Source organism: Phallusia mammillata, chromosome 3 (genome assembly GCF_965637545.1).
Source record: "Phallusia mammillata chromosome 3, kaPhaMamm4.hap1.1, whole genome shotgun sequence".
NCBI classification, from domain to species: Eukaryota; Metazoa; Chordata; class Ascidiacea; order Phlebobranchia; family Ascidiidae; genus Phallusia; species Phallusia mammillata.
The window spans coordinates 20,787,048-20,809,287 of NC_137254.1; the positions used below are offsets into that span (position 1 = coordinate 20,787,048).

The window sequence follows — 22,240 nt, forward strand, 5'->3', positions numbered from 1 at the left end:
TTTACGTATAACATTCTTTATTATAGCATGTAGAATAGAAGAGAAAACAATAAAATAAAACAAAATATAAACAAATGAGGTTAGAGAAATGGCAAATATCCTCATAAATAGTACAGCATGGCCGTAAATACAACTTCGACCAATCAACGTGGTTAGTAAAAAAACAAGAAAATAAGTTAGTAATTTGCAGCGTTAGTGCGCGTTCTAATGTTAGTGTAACATACATACATGAATTCGTAGAACAAATAAACGTAGACTACAGAAAAAACGGGTAAACCCACAAAAATCAAAATTTACATGCTAATGATGGTTAGTGTCCGTTTCTATAGTTAGTCGTTTTCTGTTCAAGTTTTTTATGATTTTTAAAGTCGCGTAAGATGACTTTTACTGCGCAATTCAAGATTTCTTAATATCCAACACTTTTACACAATTTTTAAATTCACAAGCGCAAGCCTATTTTTAGAAACCGAAAAACATAAAATGAAACAAAGGAAGACGATTTAGTTGAGATGATTTATCGACAAGTAGCACCGAAACGACGTCCGTATCCATATCCTGGTTTCAGGCAAGTACAACTGACGGATCCAGCACATCTTTCCTTCCACATTCCACGATATCCGTAGGGTTTCGGGCAAAACGCCACACAACCTCCGGTACAAACTGGGGCATCGTATTGTCGGCCTTGACCGCAATTACACGTCGATTTTTCTGCGTTGTTGCCTTGGCAACGGCCGCTGCTGCATTGGGCTTTGCACGCGTCTAAAGATATATGACGAAAGGTTAGATTTCGATAGAATTGATGTTACATGAACGCAATATTTTAAAATTGTCATGAATATTTTTAATAGCGTGTTCTAACTGTTAACCGCTTTTTTTCGAGTTTGTTTAACTTTCATTAAAATCTCTTTCGTAAAATTTGAGCGCTACAAAAATATTACGACAAAAAATAGAAAAGAATATTACCACAAAGTACACAAACTATTGTATTAAACTATTTCAATCAGTGTCAAATGGATCTGTCAATATATCGAGTTTAGTGTTTCACAAGAAAATTGTTTTTGCAAATACTAAATAAGTTTGGAATTTTGTACCTACAAAAAAACTTATCACTTACTCTTCGGTGGTTTAACATTAGCTGGGAACTTCATTGGGACATTTCCAGCTGCTTGGTAATGTGCAACAATATATATTTCGTTTCCACGCTTCTTTAAACCACATCCTACTTTGCTGCTGCCTTTCCACACGAGCTGCGTAAAATGACCTGTGAAAAAAAGTTTCTAATAAGTAAACAAAACAATTGTCAAATACGGGGGGTAAACACATACGTGTAGATGCAAAACTATCTTTTGTTTTGCTGTTGAACACAATTTTATTTAAAAAAATCGAAATAATTTTTCATGAAATCACGGTAAATAGGATAGGATCAGTAACATTGTGAACGTTATTAAAAAACTTAAATATTTCAATTACTTGTTTTGTCGTTGTAGCCTGGGTTCTCGTGATCGTAGTTGAGTCCTTCCGCATACCAACCACTAACAGCTTGGTATATATTGAACTGGTTGTACCGGTTCATTTGCCAAGCAATATTTTCACCAACGTCTTGCTCTCGATCGATACCTGAACATAAAACAAGAGCATTATTAACTAAACATAGGTAACTAAAATATAGGGGTTACATTTGGCAAAAAGGAATTTTTAATTTCATACCGGTTATCACATCATTAAATGTCTGCTTTATATGGTTTTAACCAATTGTTGAATTGAATTATCAGGTGTTTTATTGTTCTAACGCTAAATGAATAAAAATAAAAATGATTTCACAAACAAATAGGCAGAACAAGTGAAAATAATAATTGCCGTTACTTTTCGAGAACCTAAAATGAGAACTACTAGATATATTAGGTTGATAGAGAAGTCATACAAAAATCTACATCACTTACCAACTAACGAGGGTTTAACTGACGCTGCACCATACATTCCATCATTCGCCATCTTGATTGCATACGAGTATGCGCTTGTTGCTAAAATGTCGTCGTATTCGAGCTCTGGGACATTGTGAAGGCATCTGTAGTAGTTGTGTGCAGCCAAGCACTGCTCCTGCAAGCTGGCTTGCATCTGGATCTTGTATTGTTTGCATTCACGTTTGACCTCATACTGCAAAGTGTTTTCGGGGCCGAATTTCTTCTTTGTAATGCTTGTTCCGTTGTCCGTATCATTTCCGTAGAGTTCACTCAAGATTGCATAAACGTCCTCTGCGAATAAAGGAATTTGTTTTATATTTGTTGATTAAGCTTTTATCGCACAGTGCACGTATGAAACACGTTATGTCTCATATCAAAATTAAAAGACATCGGACCGCACAAATTTTAACGACAATGGATGAACATAAATTTTGCATCGGACAAGCCCTAAAACGTCTATTTCAAAACAGTCTGGCAATTACGGCACACACATGTAAATTATAGTACGCTAGGTCTATTGACAGCGTCATAACGAATCAGCCGGTCATCAAGCATGTCAAAGCACAGGCTAGAAAAATCTAGCCGGCGATGGGATTCGAACCCACGACAGGAGCCTTTCCGGGACTCGCGCTCTACCAAATGAGCTACATATATGTAGCACATATGAGCTGGTCAGTGGTGAGCTGGTTTAGTTGTAAGAATTGCAAGCACCGTTGTGGCATTTTTACTATGGCATTCGGTAAATCCAAATTTACAAAACAAATCAAAAGTGGGGTGTAGCTTACCGGGTGAATATGTGCTGATTGGTTCATCGGTGGGAGTTGGGGTCGGTTTGTAGCCTTGGGGTGGCGCCGGAGGTGCGGATATGAGGGACGGGAGTTTAGGTGGTGCTCTACATTTCTTGCATAGCCCACAGCTAAGTTTGCAGTTGGACTGCATCCAGTCGGTGTAGTCAGGATATGTGCAATACCTCATTTCTGTAGCAAGTCTTGGGCAGTCGTCACGTAGATCCTCACAGTCTGTATGTAAAGTCAATGTTAAAAAATGCTCAGTTTAAAATTACTATTAGATTTTGATTAAATGTGCCTAGTTTTGAGTTGGACTGGGCGATAGAATTTCTCTTATTAACGGTTTAACTTCCGTGGTTGCATTGTTATTGCAAACAGAACCCCTTTAATGCCGAAATAGAATCACAAATCAAACAGAAGAGTGTATGACTTTTCTAAAACAATATTCCTACCGTTAGAGCAAGGTGGTGCTTGGTATACGGGTGGAGCTTTGCAGGGCCGGCATTCTTCACATGTTACCCTACAATGTTTGCGCACCACAAGACCATGACTGCTCGCTTCCGAACATTTGCCCTTCAGAGCAAACTGGCACCATTGTGGTGATTTGTCGAAACAAGTTTTCTCTGCAAAAATGATATTTTTTGTTAATGCAACAAACCGAAATATGTTAAATTTTCATAGATGAGGAATTGATTTTTTCGGACTTTCGGCGGAGGGCACAGACGCTACTTTATCGTATCTTAGCAATAATTTATTTGTATTTGTTTGCTTATTAGTGGAAAACGAACGTGAAAATGTTAGCTTTAGTGGCTATTAAGTTGATACTTTTTCTATTGGAATATGTTTCTGCTATTGGAGAAATCGTACAATATCAGCATAAATCTAGGTAGATTTGTACAATATATTGTACACTAACCATTCAGGCCCAATTTTCAACAAAGTTTTGTTCACACATTTTTAGGCAAAAATATCGCCGGCAAATAATTTCTCGTATGGTCCTTTGTTCGTTTCTCCTTACCTGATTCGCATTTTTTCTGTTCATACGTGCACGGTGTACAGGAGCCACATGTCTTGGGGCAAGCTCGCTTTGCTGCAAGATTTACGCCGAGTTTTGGTGAGTTGCATTTTGTAACTTGCAGCATGCAAAAGAGTGTGTTCATGTCCTTGCAGTCTTCATCTGAAAAATTAAACAATTTTTAGCACTATTCAAAATAATATATTTAATTTTTTGTATCTCAAACTGAAACTGCTGTTAATTAAAAGTATTTCAACTGTCACTTACCACAACTTGGTCCGTAAAAACTACCCAACGGTGAGGATGGAAAACCAGTACCCAAAGATGATGGGTAACCAGTACCCAACGAAGAAGGGTAACCAGTACCCAACGAAGAAGGGTAACCAGTACCCAACGAAGAAGGGTAACCAGTACCCAACGAAGAGGGGAAACCAGACCCAGGCGATCCTGTGCCTAAAGATGATGGGTAACCCGTACCTAACGAAGAAGGGTAACCTGTACCCAATGACGAGGGGAATCCAGTGCCAGGCGAAGGAAGACCAGATCCTGTGGACGAGGGACCCAAATTAGGGTACCCTATCCCTGTAGTCGATGGTAACCCAACACCCGCCCCACTGGGGTCTGGAGGATTGAATGGGGAAGGTAAACCTGAAGGATCGAACGGATAGAGAAGGTTGGCCTCTGCAATAAGCACGGCAGACAGAAGGACGAGGTATTTCATGGTGTTTAATTTAAGTTTTCCTGTCCAACCTATGTAAATAAATAAAACAGTATGTAGCTTTTCCTTAAAATGCCGTAAAAAACACATGGCAAACGCATTGTGTCCGGAATATGTACGTTGTATGCTAACTAAATTTTGAAACGCCCGATAAAAATTTTAAATAAATTTTAATAAAACGCACTACTAAAGTTCGCCGTAACCTTACTTTTAGTTCTAAAAAACTAACTAAGTGCTAACTGAGCTCCTTCGATATTCTACCGATACAATACCCTTCTGACTTTGTAACGGGTAAGTGAGCGCGCTTTAAACGGTTAAGCCACCCCAAATCAACAAAAAATACGACGGGCTGGCACTCCCAATGTTATTGCGATCACCTGAAGCTATGTGAGCCATAATGCACTGACACAAGGTGCTTTCTAATTTCCCCTTCTTATAGTCTCACTCAGCGGAAGAGAACGCCCATTAAGGTAAATCAACATAGGGTACTTCGATTGGAGTACGTCAGGAGGGGTGATCAATTAACGTTGGCCATTTGGTAATTGCTCGACTGAGCTGTCAATTGCACCCTTATTGCTTGGTAAAGGATGGGCCGGCTGTAGTACCACGAAAAGCGCTGTAAATTACAACCCAATGTGTGTTTTGCGCCGTATACAACGACCGAGGCAACTGAAGGACAAAGGTTAGATGCAAAATCGTGGGCATGACACTGTGGACTGGACTGGTACCTGGGAAATTAATTTTATAAGACTTCAAGGTGTCTTTTATGCAAATAATTGAAAACTTTCATATATTTTTAAGCTGCGTGAATTTAAAAATAAATGCCTTCAATTACGGCAGATCTGACACATAAATTCAAATCAAGGGTTGTTTTAATGTTTCGTTCTTGCAATACATAACCCGTGAAAAAAATAATACAATTTAATTCGACTTCTGGAAACATACAATATCAACTACCGACGCAAAAAATAAAAATAAACAAAAACGAAAATATCCCGTGGGTGTTTAAAGTACGCGTTGAAGGGTTTGGGGCTGGTGGTGTAAATGTATTTAAATTTATTTACACAAGCTGTCCCTCTGTATCTAAAATTTCAATTACCTGCTTCAAAAGGCCCTTCCACAACTATATTTTCAACATTGGTCTTTTAAACACCTTCCCATCAATTTATGACATTAAAGCACTTTATGTGTGATTTCAAATCATGAACCTAAATGGATAAAAAAAAAACTTCAAATAGACTGCCATAACATGCAGAATACAAAACTTCATAGAAAACACGAACAAAATTTCAACTTCCATCAAAACGACATCGACCACAAACCGTTCAACTAATTACTACAATGCACATCACGTTTGGGGAAGCTCATATTGCTACCTGGTCGTTACAAAGTACCGTCAATTATCAGATAATCGTATTTTCCAGTCGATTACTAGCGCCAAGTGCTAATTAGTTTTCCGTGTGGTGCGCTGTAATCGAAGTTGGTTCCCTAAGAGTAGATGCGTTGCTGTCAGCTTGAGATGTTTGTTTTTTCACAGACAAACTACACATTATCGAAAAAGGTGTGGGTCACAAAACTTATAATATCAGCCGGATTATAACCAATCACTTTATTCAATCTGTAGGTGCCCATGGGGTTTTGAACTGCATTTACGAACCACAGTGCCGTTAACTACTGTACATAAATGTGTCGCGAAATAACCGTTTTTCGGAGTGGCACTTTTATTTTGTTTAGGGGCTTGATAACGTATACCGGGTGTGTCATTAAGCTTAATTGTCAGCAAAAGCAGCGTTACACATCAGAGTAAAAACGCAAAATTATTTGTTTCGACAATTAGTGTTTTCGGTTAAGTGTGCATCGTGCAAAACAATAGCTTGGCGGTTTTCCGAAAGCTTAATAAAGTTCTGCAACATTTCTTTGGTAGATTTCGCCGCATCCCGATTCAAGAGAAATTGTAAGCAAAAAAGTTTTTTTGCGTCAGCACATCCTCAACACCGAAGTCTTTCTTGTTTTACGTTCGTAACCATAAGGGCTGTGGGAACCCCGTTTAACCCAGAAAACCGGTTTCCCCAGTACCCCTATACAGCGCGCGAAAATAGAAAAACCTTAAAGAAATTAATGTCTCCAATAAAAAAATCAGTAATAAGTTACGTCACGTGTAAGCAGTTATGCAAGTTTGTAACCGCACAAATTTGAATGAAAATTAACCATTTATGTAACCTTAATTTATTTACGCTAAGAATATACTAACAGTAATTAGTTAATAGCAGCACATAAAAACAACCAAAAAATATAAATTAAAAAATCGGTTATCAAATTTGGCATGTAACTTACCAGTGACGTAACGGGTACACGTTTTCACGTCACCGAAATATATAATGGCCGCCAACTAGGCAGGTGTGGAAAGGATTACTGAGCCTAACCCAATGGGTGGAACAATGTGATCGAGATTAAAGAAGAAGTAAATGACAATAATTGCTGGGAATGGCAGTTATCCCTTGTATTTTGACAATGGGCGGAGGATTTAAATATGACCTTAGCAAACATAGTTACATTGCTCAAGTTTGGAACGAAAAATAACTTCCTTGACCGATATCCTGAAAAAACGATGGGTGATTTGCATGTAATGTTGTTATGTCGAGGTGTTACATGTTTTTGGACATGATTTGCATTGAAGTTACATGTTTTTATGTCGAGGCGTTTTTCTCCTGCCTAATTGCTGCATCGGAACACTAGATTATGACTTTAAAAGTAGATCAATCAAAACACGGAACTGACTAAGGGTTTGCATGATGGTTATGGTAAAGGTTGCAAAGATTACTACATCATACATTGCTTAAACAACCGTATTAAATGCATTTAAACCACACAAGCTTTTGATCAGTTTTGTGTTTTCATTTAGTTAATTTTGAAAATATATTGTACTTCAAAACAAAGTTATGATTCGGAACGTTTATGGCTTTAGTTTGAAACAACAGGTTTACACTTGGTATGATTCGTGCCGAGATTTTGGCTTCTTTTTCACAACATTTGTGGTTTGAACCAGAGCTCTAAGTCGGGGCCGGGTTCAGGTTTAGGTTTCTTGAAAAAAAACGGACTTAATTCGGACCTGACTTCATACTCTAAACTCTAAAGTCTAAACCAGTGGTTCCCAACCGGGGAGAATTTTATCAGTTCAGGGGAGGAATTTCATAAAAACTGCCAAAAAAATACATTGTAAATGTTACAGAATATTTTTGTTTGTACATTATTATGTCCATTATAATTTGGACCCGGTTCACATTTGGTAAAGGCTTCTGAATGGACATCCCTAATTATAAGGTCTAATTATTATATATAAGGTCATCTGGGATTTTAACCAGTAGCTTTACGAGAGGGTAATACGTTAACCACCTAATTATCTCAAATCGTCTTGAATTAATATTATCGTGAGTTTTCTTCACATGACGTCATATTTCAGTTGCACAATCTCTTTAAAATGAAACTTAAAACGGTTGTTTATTGTTTCAACAGCCGAAATACCATTTACTTTTTTTTTTTTTTTACTTACTCGAAAATAAAATTGAGTCCCAAGATTCTTTAAAATATTAAGCCCGCTAATCTACTTTTTTCGCTTTTAGCTTTTACCTTATTTAGCTTTTACCTTAAGATGGGGGGATAAAACCTCAGTATCTTCTAAACTAGTCAACATAAAAGTAAACAAGATTTTAAAACAAGCAAACGTGTTTTTTACGTGTTACTATATCTACAATAATTTTAGGGGACAATCTCTACAAGCCTTCCCCACTTAAAGTGGCAGAAATACAGTCGCGTGGCGATTTTATATCTCCCTCAAATAAGTACCATTATAAACAACAACGTCAAAAACGCAGATACGATACTGTAACATGAATATTTACAAACATTGGGCATCACCAACAGTAGGGTTTCGGAAATGGGATATTACTAAGGGACTTTTAGCGACGTGGCAAACTTAGCCAAATTGGCCTATTAGGTGAAGCCATATCCTTAACAACGAATGCATTATGGCTAAATCAACCGCAACAACTCATATCCGTCACCTTACACTTAGGTTCATCATTTATCAAGTAATTAGCACTTAAGTTTCTGATATCCTGCCAGATGAGACAGATTAAATCAAAACAACACACGAACTTGGCAATTATTGTTCGTGTGAGGTGGAAACTATTATTAAGCGTGTAGGCCTACTGAGCAAATTTACTTGATTAAATTAATTAACGTGTTTTAATTAGGATTTAAACATCACAGTAGTTGGATACAATCGTTATGTGGTCAAAAAAGTGTCATTGTTTGTGTTGATTGCGTATTGTGACGTAGAGAACAACTGGGGGATATCATATAAAAGCGAGAGCAAAAATTTAAGGTCATGCATTCATGAAATTACCAGGGTAAAAGTAAGATCATAAGAGGTGTACATATAAAATAAACAGGTAGAAAAGCGATATGTTAGCATAATTATGAAGTGATATGTTAGTTTAAAAACGCTCAGAGACAGTTGTTGTATTTTGTGTCTTTTTGGGGTTTTAACGAGCGATTTGTGTTTGTTTTAGAAAATTCATATTTTCACTATTCAAAAACGCCTGACAGGCTAAAAAAGGAAAAACAAAAAATGCTGCGTATAATAATTTTAACGGCAATTGCAGTTGTAGTACTGGGAGAACCCCCAGTAAAAGTCGACCGATCAGGAAGATATGTTACAACTGCATGTTGTAAGTATTTCTAAAACTATTTTACAACTTTATCGGAAAATATTTACAAAATGTATACTTGTGCAAAAAAATTTATGCAAAACAAAAAAGGCCAAGGCCAACTACGAGAACTTTTTAACCTATATTGTACATAAAAATCATAGTACGCCAGACCTATTGAACAAAGAGTGTATCCTATACCTGGCATTTTACAAAACAGTTAAACAAAAATTTTATGCAGCGGAACATTGTGAAGACGAAAAGGGGAGATGCGGTATACCTGGAATGAAAGCGTTTTGCGACCACCGTGATTACAAAGCTCTAGTGCGAGAGAAATGTCCACGTTTGTGTGGAACCTGCACACCTTGTAGCGCTACCAAGATGAGGTGTTCTCTTGGTAAGTAAAATCAAGGAATTAAATGACCTAAAAGATAAAAACTGACCTGAATACTACTATGGTACAAAAGAAAATTTATATTACCCACTGAATTGCTCAGGGCCAATGACTTAAAAGTTAATATTTCTTGGCCACATTTTCTTTTACATGTATTTCATACTGTTATTAGAACACAATTTCAGTGTTCGCTTGGGCAGTGGTCGGCAAACGAAGACCGTTACCGGGCCGAACATTTTTTCAGGTTCAGTGCATTAAAACATTTTGCCCATGTATCCCTGGGATGATAAACTAATTTGGGCGTTTTCATTGCTGAATATTTGTTGTTTTGTTGGCCGGTCCTCGATAAAATTTCAGTTTCGAAAACGCTACGCAGTAAAACAAGGTTGCCGACCGCTGCGCTAAAGATTGTTTTGGGTCAGAAGTTGTATACATGGTGTATTTTTGGATGAACCTTAACATTCTTGGATCGTAGAAAGTAACAAACCCTCGTTAAACCTTTGCTTAATTTATGTCCAAAGATTGTAAAGATGAAAACAAGTGGTGCCCTACCATGTACAAGTTCTACTGCAATCACCCAGCGTACGGACTGAACATCAGGAAGCAGTGCAAGAAGACGTGTGCTGTTTGCAAATCCTGTGAGCCTGAAAAAGTACCAAGATGTGATCCAGGTAACATAAACAATCGCAAAACAAACAAACAATTGGATGAAAAAATTTACAAATACATTTCGATTTCCTTTTTTTATCCTGACAAACCAAACAACGCTAACCAAAACTTCTGCGTTATCTTTGATCAGTTAAAACAACGTAAAGCTGTAATTTTAGGTTGTCGTGATTTTGACCCGGCTTGCAAGTACTGGGATACGAAAATGAATTATTGCGAGGGTTCGATCTACTCCAAGTGGATGAAGAATAGATGTCCTTTGAGTTGTGGCGAGTGTAGATATTGTGCTTTGCCCACAATTCCAGCAACCACAAGAAGACCTGTATTCACTAGACCACAGGCCACGACAAAATACATCAGAACTACACCAAAACGTAAGAAGTTGAATTTATGTGAAAGATTTTGCACATTTTCAAACCTCGTAGTCTTCCATTACTATGAATTGTTAAACAACGTACATAACAAGCCGTCGCCTGTCGTACTTTTCACAAAAAAGCTATCGCCTTTTATATCCATTTAAATCCCATGTAGATGCAATTTAGGGATAAATATTATCCTCAGTGAACAGTTTACTACTATAAATCGCTGATTTCAGCTTAAACCACAATGCCAAAAATTTTACGCTAAAAATTTACCACACCCATGACTTAACGGTAATATCTATCATCCAGCAATCACACGTCCCACCAAGCCAACGCCGAATAAGTGTGAACGTGGACGAACCGTTGGAGTTTCTGTAGCTGATCAATGTCTTAACACTCACAACTATTACCGATGTCTTCACGGAGCCCAACCTCTGAGGTACGACCACGGACTCGAAAGAAGTGCTCAACGTTATGCCAACAGACTACCCACAATGTCTGAACTGCAAGCATCAAGGATTGGTGAGGACTCTTTTTAACATATTGCGTTTACTCTATTTTTGTGCCACGTTAATGTAATGTCGTTCCAAACTTTCAACCCAAATTCACAGAAATAAGGTACGTAACCTAAAACAGCAGAGACAAAATAGCGTAGAGATTATCAAGTAATCACGAATAATGTGCAGGGATATAGCTGACACCCTTCACAAATATGCGTTGGGACTTACTTTTACCAACGACCATTAAGAGTTGCGCAACATTTTGGAGCGTCTAACAGTAATGTATACAATGTCTTTGCTTCAAATTTAAACAATAACGATACAACAACAAGTCATACACGAACAAATAAGCATACATCATTTCTTATTTTACAAACTGTCCTACACCTGGCACCTATAGTTTTATATCGTTTCGTTTTTTAAAATTTATTCTTTACTTTTTTCAGGGGTTGATCGTGGTGACAACGTTGGTGAAAACATGGCCTGGACATTCGACCGTAGCAGGAAACTCGATGTAAATCAGGCGATTAGTCAATGGTACGCTGGAGGCCTAAACTACGACTACGATGATCAGGGCTACACACATGAATCTGGTAAATGACAGATCAACACTGAATTTTGTATTTCCGAAGCTTTTGATCACTAAAGCTAAATTATAAGCTGTACTAATTTGAAGTCCTAATTAAAAGTGATAAACTTATGGAAACTTTTCAACAACGTTTAGTTTAAATTGAACAATTACTTTATGTAAAACGAGTTGAAACTGTTGGATAGCACAGTAAACGTAAATGATGATTTTAAAACATAATATAGCCTAGAAGTTAATTTACCATGACCTCCATGACCAATATAGAAGACATATAAGCGGGAAACGAAACCAGAATTCATAACGCAGCAATTAAATGTAAATGTTTCTTTTGGCAGAGCACTTTACACAAGTTATATGGCGCGAGACCGAAACTATTGGATGTGCAGTGAAGAAGTACAAGGACGAAACTTACATTGTCGCCCACTACAGGACTATGGGAAATATTGACAATGACTATATGTACAACGTGAGAAAACCCAAAGGTAAAAGATTAATTATTTTATGAATGATGTTACAGCTTAATAGAGAAGTGAATGAATCGGAATTAACTGCATGTAATGAGCACACTGTAAGCTTCAAAAAGTCTAAAGGAGTAAACGATTTTTCAATGACATATATTTGTCTCGAGTAATTGGCAACTTTAGTAGGCTATCTTATTATAATACAACTTTTAACAATACAAAAAAATGATTAAAAATTATTGTCAAATACCGAAACAAGCCATACAAAATCACAATGCCAAGAAACAAAAGCGAATGTGAGGATTACATGTAGTTCGCGTAAATTAATGAAACCATTGTTTACAGACACATGCAAGTCGAAATGCCCTAGGGGAAGTTGTCAAGGTAACCAACCTCGCTTTGACGATGACTGCGATTGTGACCGATCAGGAAATCCAATCTGTTACGGACTCTGTGTGGTGCATTGTGAACAGCCTCAAGACTTTTATGATGAATGGGTAGCCAGTTGTGAGGGCGCCATCTCGTGTACATGTAGCTTGCCAAGCGATTGGGCGCGTGGTGCCCCCAAAGGAGCAATGTGCCGATAAGGGTCAATTGATCTAGTTTTGGTATTTTTATAATATTTTATGACAATTGTCATTGTACTGCAATGATGCACCTCATTAATTGATTAAAAAAAGTGCACCTTATTCTACGCCGTGCTCTTTCTAAAACTATTATTCGTACGTTTTTATTTTATTTTGTGTATTGATTATTTTTGAATCAGGTGTTCTTCACCACGATTCGCATTTTGCGTTACTGTTTGTGTTTTGATGAGCGATCTCGTGAATAAATAATATATTTCCTCTCATAAAAAGATTTTGTAATGTCTATTTATAGGTCAACTATATAATATCTATACGTACGGCATCCCACCATTTAACAGTTTTGTAATAGTCTGGCACACCTTATCATTGAAGCCATTTAAAAAAAGGAACTATTCGAAAGACAAGAAAGTAAATACAAGTTATGAAAGAGCCATGTTTGGTACTGCTTTCCTTTTTGTACAATGCAGTAGAATCCAACAAATATTCAACATAAAAACAACCTTCCCGTCACAGTCTTATGTTGCTAATAAAAAGAAAGTAGAAAAAAAAATTAATGACGCTTGAAAAAGGAAAACACTACAAACCCCGGGAGACTAATTTAAAGGAATTAAATACGCAAGTAGGCTAAACCTCGGTTAATCCGGACCTAATTGGACTACAAAATACATCCGGATTAGGCGAAGATCTGGTTTAATTCCCTTTTTAATGCCTGACTGTGTCTAATTAGTTCTAGGTCGGTACAAACCATCTTAATTGAGATCATTACCTACCTAACAACAATACGATCAAAAAAAGAATTTATTGATAAATTAACATCGTACAAATTAATATTAGCATATCAAATGATTTAGTTTGTCGTCTTGGATTGTCGAGGGCATTTCAGCAACTGTTCCATAAGTATACCCGCTATTTCGATAATTGGGCCATCCATTTCATGACATGAACACCTAAGTGAATAGCGCTGGAGCGTTTGTATGGCCGCGTAAGCATCGTTTATGCTAGGTACAAGTTCTTCCTTAACTGCAGCTTGACTTTTGTTTTCTGTATTTCCATCATTGTCTATTAGCCCTTCGACCACAGGATCCATTACGACCTGTGTGATTTGTTCGTCTGTGAGATCACTTGACGTTTCAACTGTGTTGTCTATTGATACATTATGCGGCGTGCGATCTTCTTTGTGTTTTTCATCTTTACATTCTCCAACGATTTTATTATCGGCACCACCAGACCCAGCAGCTTTTTTAACGCGACTAAAGCCATGACGCTTTTTCCAACGATCAATCCAAGCCTTTGAGATTGTCTGTTTTGGTAATGTGTCCACCGACAGAGCTGCTAAAAACTTCCTTGCCTGTTGGTGTAGCATAGGACCATCAGTACGGAGTTGTGGGTCACACGATCGCTGCTGAAACCAAATCAATAGAGCTTTGTCCACTTCAGGCTGTGAGCTTTTTCTCAAGCGCTTACTGCTAGACAGAGAGCTACCTTTAGAAAGTTGAGCACGAATTTTGTCCGAATTCTTTATTAGGTCGCTTAAAGTCTTTGGGTTTATACCAAAATGCGCGGCAATAGTTTTCTTTTTCATTAAAGGATTTTCATTAACATATTGTACGATTTTTAACTTTTCTTCCAGTGTTCTGTCCTGATGACTTCGTTTCTTTCGCTCAGACATCTTTGCAACGTACAGTTTTCAGCAAAGCACAGTACACGTTCAGTAAACCAAAGCCAATATCTAACTAGCGTCTGGATACCTAACAAACACATTAACTACACATTACTTTTGGATACCTAAAAACATTGAACTACAAACAAGACAATTACATTATACGTCTTATGCACTGCAATAATTCCAGTTAGTCGACCGAGCGCTCACAATAAAGTGTTGTAGACAGTGGAGCGCAATGCAGTGAAAAAAGTTGCCCACAGCAAGCAGAAAAGCATTTTTTCTCCGGATTAGCCGAAGATCCGGATTATGATAAACCGAGGCGTCTTGTTAATGAAAACAAATCTTTTGTACCGCAAGTTTACTTCGGATTAGACGAGGTCCGGGTTACACGCATCCGGATTAACCGAGATTTCCGAATTAACCGCTTGACTTGTCAACCAGACCTATTTTAAACGTACAGTAGCTCCGTAAAAAAACTAAAATTTCATTTGTCCAGACGAAAATTACATGTTTTTTGTCTGGCGCCAATTGATAGGAGGTAATTAATCCTAAACAGATAGTAACGTAGAACTTAAGCGCCAAGGTAGGCAGACATAAGCAATTCATAAATGAATTAACCGTCAAACACAAACTCCAAGTTATGGTAAAAACAACATTCATTGATCACACATGTATTTAACATAACCACACGTATATGCGTTTGAAAAAAAATACAGTATAGCGACCAAGACTAGCCTACATATGCTTTGCGTTTAAATCTCGTTGGATTTTTTACGTTCGTGCTAAACTTTTGCAACGTCAATGCCTATTTCATGAAATCTTTCTTTACTGTTTGAAGTTTCGCAGAATGCAACTCATTGTAGATACACGGTGCGTAATTTAAAATCTGTTTGTAATTTTGTACATTTGAATCTGATGTTATTAAAGTTGGTATACCTAAACGTTATTTGTGTACAATAAAATACCACAAAAATCTGCAAACACCCATAAAAACTATATCTCAATGCATTTTGTTGCTGGGTCATCGAAAGTTGCAGGCGGTTCATTTGTGTTGGGTGATAAACAATTTTTGACGAAAAAGGGAGGCACCACTGGGATTCGAACCCAGGATCTCCTGTTTACTAGACAGGCGCTGTAACCGCTTAGCCATGGCGCCGCGAACGCTTCCGTCGTAATATCGTGTATTTATTTGTCGCTTACTCTTTTGTGAGCTCTTGTCACACTAAGCTTTGCGCTTTGCTATACGGTGTAGCTGCAGCGCGCTTAGTCATAAACCACAATTATTCTCCTTTTTGCGCTCCATAACGTTTCAACATTGCCCAGCTATTTTCAGCTAAGCGATTGTTTAGTGTTATTGTGTCGCTCGCTATGTTTTCCTTCACCAAGCAAAATAAACTCAACTCAACAATTGTGTACTACACTGTTTGGTACTCAATAACTTTTCAACGTCGCCCAGCTCTTTCCGACTTAATAGTTTTGGTAGAGCTTAACACCATACCTCACTGGAGATTCCTTTTCACAAGGGGGCGTAAAGAGCTTAATTTTTTAATTAGCGGCTAAAGAGGGGTTGGGTTGGGAAAGTTATTAAAATTTTTATATTAGTAAATAAATTTTGGGGTTAGTTTTATTGAATTTTAAATGCCCTTATCCCGACCCTAATAGCCCAAACCGTGACCTATTGGGATATAACGTTTTAAATGCAAAAAAGTACTTCTTGCCGAAAATTAGGCACTTTTTGGCGTCGCGAGAGGTATGGCCAATTTTTGAAATATAGTGGCTCTGGTGCATTTAAGTCGCTTTATGTTAAAATTAATTACCTCAAACTTATTTAACGTTTGTAAACCCACTAAACAGACTGTTGGCCTGTCAAACCAATCACAAGAGTGACGACTAAGTGTCAGTATGGAATCGCAGCATTAGTAATTAAAGATCACTGGTCTAGAACAGGGCTACTCAAACTTTCACAGATTGACAGTCTTAGCTTTTATGATGTCATAATCTATATTGTGACGCTTGTGGTATTGGCTTTTCGCATTGTTTGCACACTATAGGCATAAAAAAGTCTGGCGCTTATGGCTTCTAGGCTGGTAATATTCTTTTAAGTTCCACAAAATCAGTTTGAAAATCAAAATATTTTTATTTACGTCAAGGGTGCCGTCAAGTACATATATTGTAATAAACATGTTCACGGCCGCAGGTTGCGCACGCCTCGTGTGTAGCCTTCACACGGGAATGATGTTGAACAATAAATGTACGCACATATGCCATTTATTGTGACTGACATAATAACTGTTATTATTAAATAACACATAATGTTTCGCGACCCCAAAATTATATTATCCACAGTTTGAGAAGCCCTGGTCTAGAACATTAAAAATATTTAAAGTTAACACAAATTATAAAACATAGTTCGCAGTTCACTTGAACTGCCCCGTGTTGGTGTCAATCACGATAGACTCTAAAGTCTAAACTAATGTTTTTTTAAACATAAAAACTTGCTGCATCTACACAGTCCCACAAAACGTTAAGCCTTTGAAATCCACATAAATTTGACACAACGTGGATAAGCACGGCTGAGGAAGCGTTTGTGGAACCAGAAATAAACCCTTTCTACCTTTTTTAAACGTATCGACACATGTGCGAACATTTTTGCATTAACTATGACATCAGCTGCCGTTTAGTGCAACACATGATTGTAAGTTGCCACGTAATCCGAAGCAGCAAATAACAAAATTGTTTTACTTTAAAACCTACGCACAATTCGTGTGTTTAACTTCATCAACTTATTACTAAGTTTATTGCGTCAATGTCAAATGCCAAAAGATTTACAAGATGTAATTTTGTCAATTATGGTAAACATTAAATGAGCGTTAATTTGACCAATCGTTGTCCTTTCACCTTAGCACCGCATAATTATTGGTTTTAATTTACCGTAATTATTAAATCCCATCGTGATTTCTGCTACAACACAACACATCAGGCGTGGGCGTCAAACACATGGGTCAGGTATATAAGCCTGCAATGGTTGTACGAAATTCAAACAAGAAGTAGCTGTTATCTGACAAGCGAAAGAATAAAAATACTCGACGATGTTGAAGTTTTTTGCATTAGTCTGTTTGTTTGGGCTTGTGAATTGTTATAAGTTTGGAAAGTTCGGGAAAACTTTCCCCAAAGTTCGTGCATGGAAGAATGACAATAATGCTGCATGCGGTGAGTTTATGATTTGATCTTTTTTTGCTAAATTGGCATGCATTACGTATTGTTTAAGTATAAGTCAGCAAAATTTACATGCTATAGTTTCATTCACTAACGAATGACGTGGGCTTACAGCGCGTCCTAAGTTGGTACCTGTTTTTTTGTAATGCATATTTGCAGAAACGAAACAAATCGTAAAAGTCGTTTGTATTCACTGAAAATAAACTTTAAATTTGGAAATATCCACAAACCAGTTTTATTCGCAATTTTGTACATTCTGTACATTTTCTTCCAACAGAACCCCAGTGCAAAAACCACGCCACAATCTGCAAAGTTCCGGGAATCATAAAACTTTGCAAAACTCAACAACTGGTAAAAGTAATGGAGAAAAACTGCCCTCTATTGTGTGGTTTCTGCAAACCATGTTCCAGGGGTTGCATAGGTAGGTTTTTAACGCTAGCAGCTGCAAGTGGGCTAATTTTTTCATTTGACTTTTTTGAAAATGCACACAATTGGGGCTATGTAGGATAGGGTTGTAAAAAAGTAACACTAAAACAAAAATCTGATCTTAGATACCAAGGCTTATAGTTTGCTAGTACTAATTTCAGTATACTCAAGCACTTCAGGCAAAGAACACTATGAAAAGGCAAATAAACTTACAGCTATCTTCATGTAGATTAGTCTTGTTGCATTAAAGGCAAATTAGCAATTGTCATACCTATTGTGCAGATCCCAAATGTAAAGACCAGATCTTATTCTGTCCTGCCATGGCAACAAAAAAGAATTGTAATACGGATCCTAATCTAAGACAGCTTTGCCGAAAGTCATGTGGAACTTGTCCAGCATGTCCTAAAACACAACAACAAAAATTGAAATGCTCCAAAGGTATGTCATTTACACAAATAAAAGTATCTTTACCCATAATACATCTTTCATCAAATTGATTGTTTTGTGCCACAGATTGTATTGATTCATCAACAAAATGCAAACAATATGCTTCTATTCGTGAAATGTGTGGTGATGATTCTCCACACTATGATTTTATGCAAAAACACTGCAAACTCAGTTGCAAGCTATGTAGAAAATGTAACTTAACCATGGCTCGTGGCAAACAAATAAAAACTGCAAAGCTAAACAGACCTACAACAAGAAAACAAGGTAATGATCCTACTTGTTATGAAGTAAATAACAACAAAGCTTAAAGTAATCAAGTTGATTAAGTTTCAAATTAGATGATTTAGTTTTATTCAACTTTTTTACACTTTAAAGAATGCAGGAGAGATGTTGCATCTGAATCAACAGTAGAAGCACAGTGTCTAGGAGCACACAATTTTTTCAGATGTTTGCATGGAAGTCCACCACTGAATTATGACTTAAAATTGGCGAACCAAGCAAGACAATATGCAATTCATTTGGCTGAAAGTGGAAAGCCAGGTGATAAAGGGATGGAACATTCCAAAAAAGGTGAAGTTACCCCTTGTTTGGACACTGTGCAACAGCATTCAGCAAAAATGTATTCTACGATTTAATACAAAATTAAGAGCATAACTTTTTAGTGACAGCAAGATATGTACAAATTTACAAAAAAACAAACAATATTGTTTCCAGGAGTGGATCGTGGAAATGATGTTGGGGAAAATTTGGCATGGAGATGGGCAGTTAACAACAGATATAATGTCAGCCAAGCAATTTCTGATTGGTACACAGGGGAAATGCAATATGACTTCGATAAACCTGGATTTTCAAACACAACAGGTAATTTTGAGGCATTCAAGTCACTTAAAATGTAGTTGACTATTTTACTGAGGTTTTAGAAACCACATAAATGTGCGTACTAAAAGCATATTTTTGTATTTTTGCATTGTTTTAGCTTATTGGTTTTGACAGGTAAATCACTACAACTAATACGTCTAACAATTTGGGTACAAACCTAATTAGGAATCTTATGCAACATGTAAGTTTTTATTTATATTGCTTTTTCTGCAGGGCATTTCACTCAGCTGGTATGGAAAGATACACAATCAGTTGGATGTGCTATTGCAAGAGTTGGCCATGAGGTCTATGTGGTAGCCCAATACAGCAAAAAAGGAAACTCTCCAAATGGATTTGCACACAATGTTCAGAGATTGAAATCAGGTATTTTTTCTTTCAATGATTTAACAAGTTCTAAACTAAGTTTTGACACTTAGAATATTTATAAGCATTAATACCCAATTAGCCTTGTTAACCAAAATCTCCATTTCTTTTTAAATAACTTGGTTTGTTTAGATGTGTGTGAGGCAAAATGTAAAGCTGGAACATGTCAAGGTCAAGATGCCAACACCTCAACTTGCAAGTGCACTGGGCCACAAAACAATACAGTTCCAGAATGCACCAAACGGTGTGTTGCATATTGTCCCAAGCCTATGAATCATATTGGATCCTGGTTGGAAAGATGTGAAGGCAGTACCTCGTGCAAATGCATTTCATCCAAAAAGCAAAAACTTTGGCCAGGAGCCCAGTGCATTTAAATGTTGCAGATTCTAAAAGAGTTCTATATATATGTTATTAATTTAGAATTTTGTAAGATGTTTTCACATAAAAATAAACATTTTTGACACACAGTAGTTTTTTACTGATTTTTTGTATTTATGTACTATTTATTTATAATTTTAAATCCAATACTATTGTATTTTGTTTGTGCTGACATGTTTATGTGTATCATTTTGCGTAATAAACCAAAAATTACATCAATAATTAATCAAAGTGTTAACAACATGTTTTTGTACCACACACAAAGAAAAACAAGGCACTTTTCAAAAAACAGGAAAGTTGCTGTATAAAATAAATTAAACAAAATTTAAAATACTTAAGCCAAAAGTTTTTGGGTGCTGTTTTATCCATCAGACTAACACAACAAATTCTCCCATACTTAGGTTTACAATAGCCTAAAATACACTAAAAGTGCACCTCAAATTTGGTTGCTCTTTTGTGCAACGCCTAAATAGAAAAAAGTAACGTAAACCGAGTCTACTGCATCACTTTTAATAATTTCGACAAGATTAATATTTTCGTGCAAATCAACTTTACCACTTTTCTGAGCAGTTTTCTTATGCTTACCGACATTCGATTTTCGGTTAAATTTCGCGGGAAACGCATGAACATTGACATTATTGACAATGATTGGTGCATACCGCACCCCCCTTTTTTTGAAGTAATGACAAAACCATTAACTATTTGTATCTGCGTAAGGAGTGGATGGACAAAATCTTGTAAGCCGTTGATATCCCGAATAATAAAGCAATTTATCGTTTCGTAGCAAGTCTTGGTTTATTAGATGGCAAAAACGTGTCAGGTTTTTATCAATATCCAGATTTTTAACTTGATTTGTAAGGGAACTAAACTTTAGTTGCACCGCAGATGACTTTATAATGACAAATGTGATCCATTATTAACTTAAAAGCATGTGACCATTTTAAGCATTATTCGAGCACTTGGTCGTTTGTATCTGCTTGTTACAAATCGTTTGTCCACATTATAGTGCAGGGGTGGCCAACCCGCGGCTCGCGAGCCGCGTGCGGCTCTTCGCCTGGTTTTATGCGGCTCTTAAGTTGTTGTCGAAGTTTGGGGCCATTGTGTATATTTGGGTTAGTATGTGGCGATCTGGTACAAAAAGAGTTAAATTTAAAGTAAAGCTTTAACAATTTTGCTTTTGAACAAACTTATTATCGGTATGGCCACAAACCTTGCCTTAAAACTGCAACTTTATGTGCCAAATGTGTTGATTATGATGGCATATATTCAATTGTGAACAATGAATAATTGCTCATTGTTGGGTACAATGCGAATAAGACACAAAGCAACAGCAATATTTACAACAAATGTGATCCAAAGTAAATAATGCTTCAATACGTTGTGTAACATCGTAAATCACTCAACCGTAACCTAGGTCACATCTTATATGGTGTGATTGCACCACAATGTCAGAATCCCCTATGACGTAACAATATCATTGTGGTTATTTCTCTATGCTGTGCTTTTGGCCATTTAGTATTGAGTTTAGTTTGGACCACGTGTAGTTCGTTAGTTGCTGACTTAAATTTGCAAGCGTTAGATAAAGTAATGAAAGTGACTAAATATAATTTGTTTGTCATTAATAGATGGTAATGCTAACTTTATAACTCTGACGAAAAAGGAATAATGTTGCCTTTGCAAGGTAAGCTTGATTTGCATTAAAGTTGTCTTATCGCAATTAACCGTATATTAAAAGTCTACGTTTTTATCTGTGTAGAACACTTTCTGGTGATATCAAACTGTGTTTATCTTTGATACCCTGGTCCAAAACTCTGGTAAGCTTTATTTCTGCCGGTATAAATTTAATTTCTGTTTCGCATTTTTGAGTGAATGTTCTCTTTGCAGAAAACCGTGATTATCTTGTCGTATTGAACCGTGTCTATCGTGTCGTGTCGTGTCTACCGTGAACGTGACGTGATTACCGTGTCGACGTGTAAAATAAATTCACGCGTTTCCAGAAATTGGACTTATCTAGTGTGACGCCAGCGCGGTACCAGGCGCGCAAATTCCTGACGTTACATTAAAGTTTTCAGAGTTTCCTGAAAATAAAGTTTTCAGAGTTACCTGGAAATAAAGTTT

The 22,240-nt window shown here is 36.9% G+C and overlaps 3 protein-coding genes and 1 non-coding gene across 6 annotated transcripts; 2 read left to right on the top strand and 2 right to left on the bottom strand.

Annotated features, from left to right (window-relative positions):
* Positions 1-18,391, bottom strand: LOC145219168 (uncharacterized). 3 transcript variants are annotated; one of them, XM_080086558.1, is made up of 9 exons: positions 18,327-18,391; positions 4,032-4,514; positions 3,768-3,926; positions 3,202-3,372; positions 2,747-2,980; positions 1,941-2,252; positions 1,471-1,617; positions 1,115-1,261; positions 1-759 (listed from the first exon to the last, which is right to left on the bottom strand). In XM_080086558.1, the coding sequence occupies exons 2-9, from the start codon at positions 4,483-4,485 to the stop codon at positions 515-517; spliced, it is 1,869 nt and encodes a 622-aa protein (XP_079942684.1). In that variant the 5' UTR covers positions 4,486-4,514; positions 18,327-18,391; the 3' UTR covers positions 1-514. The 3 variants fall into 3 exon arrangements, with proteins under 3 accessions (XP_079942684.1, XP_079942682.1, XP_079942683.1); XM_080086556.1 differs by lacking the exon at positions 18,327-18,391 and adding an exon at positions 10,138-10,196; XM_080086557.1 differs by lacking the exon at positions 18,327-18,391 and adding an exon at positions 5,582-5,690.
* On the top strand, positions 9,051-12,750 carry LOC145219172 (uncharacterized). Its single transcript, XM_080086562.1, has 8 exons — positions 9,051-9,212; positions 9,433-9,588; positions 10,107-10,256; positions 10,413-10,625; positions 10,923-11,135; positions 11,560-11,706; positions 12,038-12,184; positions 12,509-12,750. The coding sequence occupies exons 1-8, from the start codon at positions 9,113-9,115 to the stop codon at positions 12,748-12,750; spliced, it is 1,368 nt and encodes a 455-aa protein (XP_079942688.1). The 5' UTR covers positions 9,051-9,112.
* Trnat-agu (transfer RNA threonine (anticodon AGU)) lies at positions 15,497-15,569 on the bottom strand. Its single transcript has one exon. It is a non-coding gene; the product is annotated as a tRNA-Thr (tRNA).
* LOC145219173 (ectin-like) lies at positions 17,292-20,344 on the top strand. Its single transcript, XM_080086563.1, has 8 exons — positions 17,292-17,623; positions 17,907-18,050; positions 18,338-18,493; positions 18,569-18,766; positions 18,878-19,072; positions 19,217-19,363; positions 19,595-19,744; positions 19,877-20,344. Exons 1-8 carry the CDS (start codon positions 17,503-17,505, stop codon positions 20,116-20,118), a joined length of 1,353 nt encoding a protein of 450 aa, XP_079942689.1. The 5' UTR covers positions 17,292-17,502; the 3' UTR covers positions 20,119-20,344.
* The last annotated feature ends 1,896 nt before the right edge of the window (positions 20,345-22,240 follow it).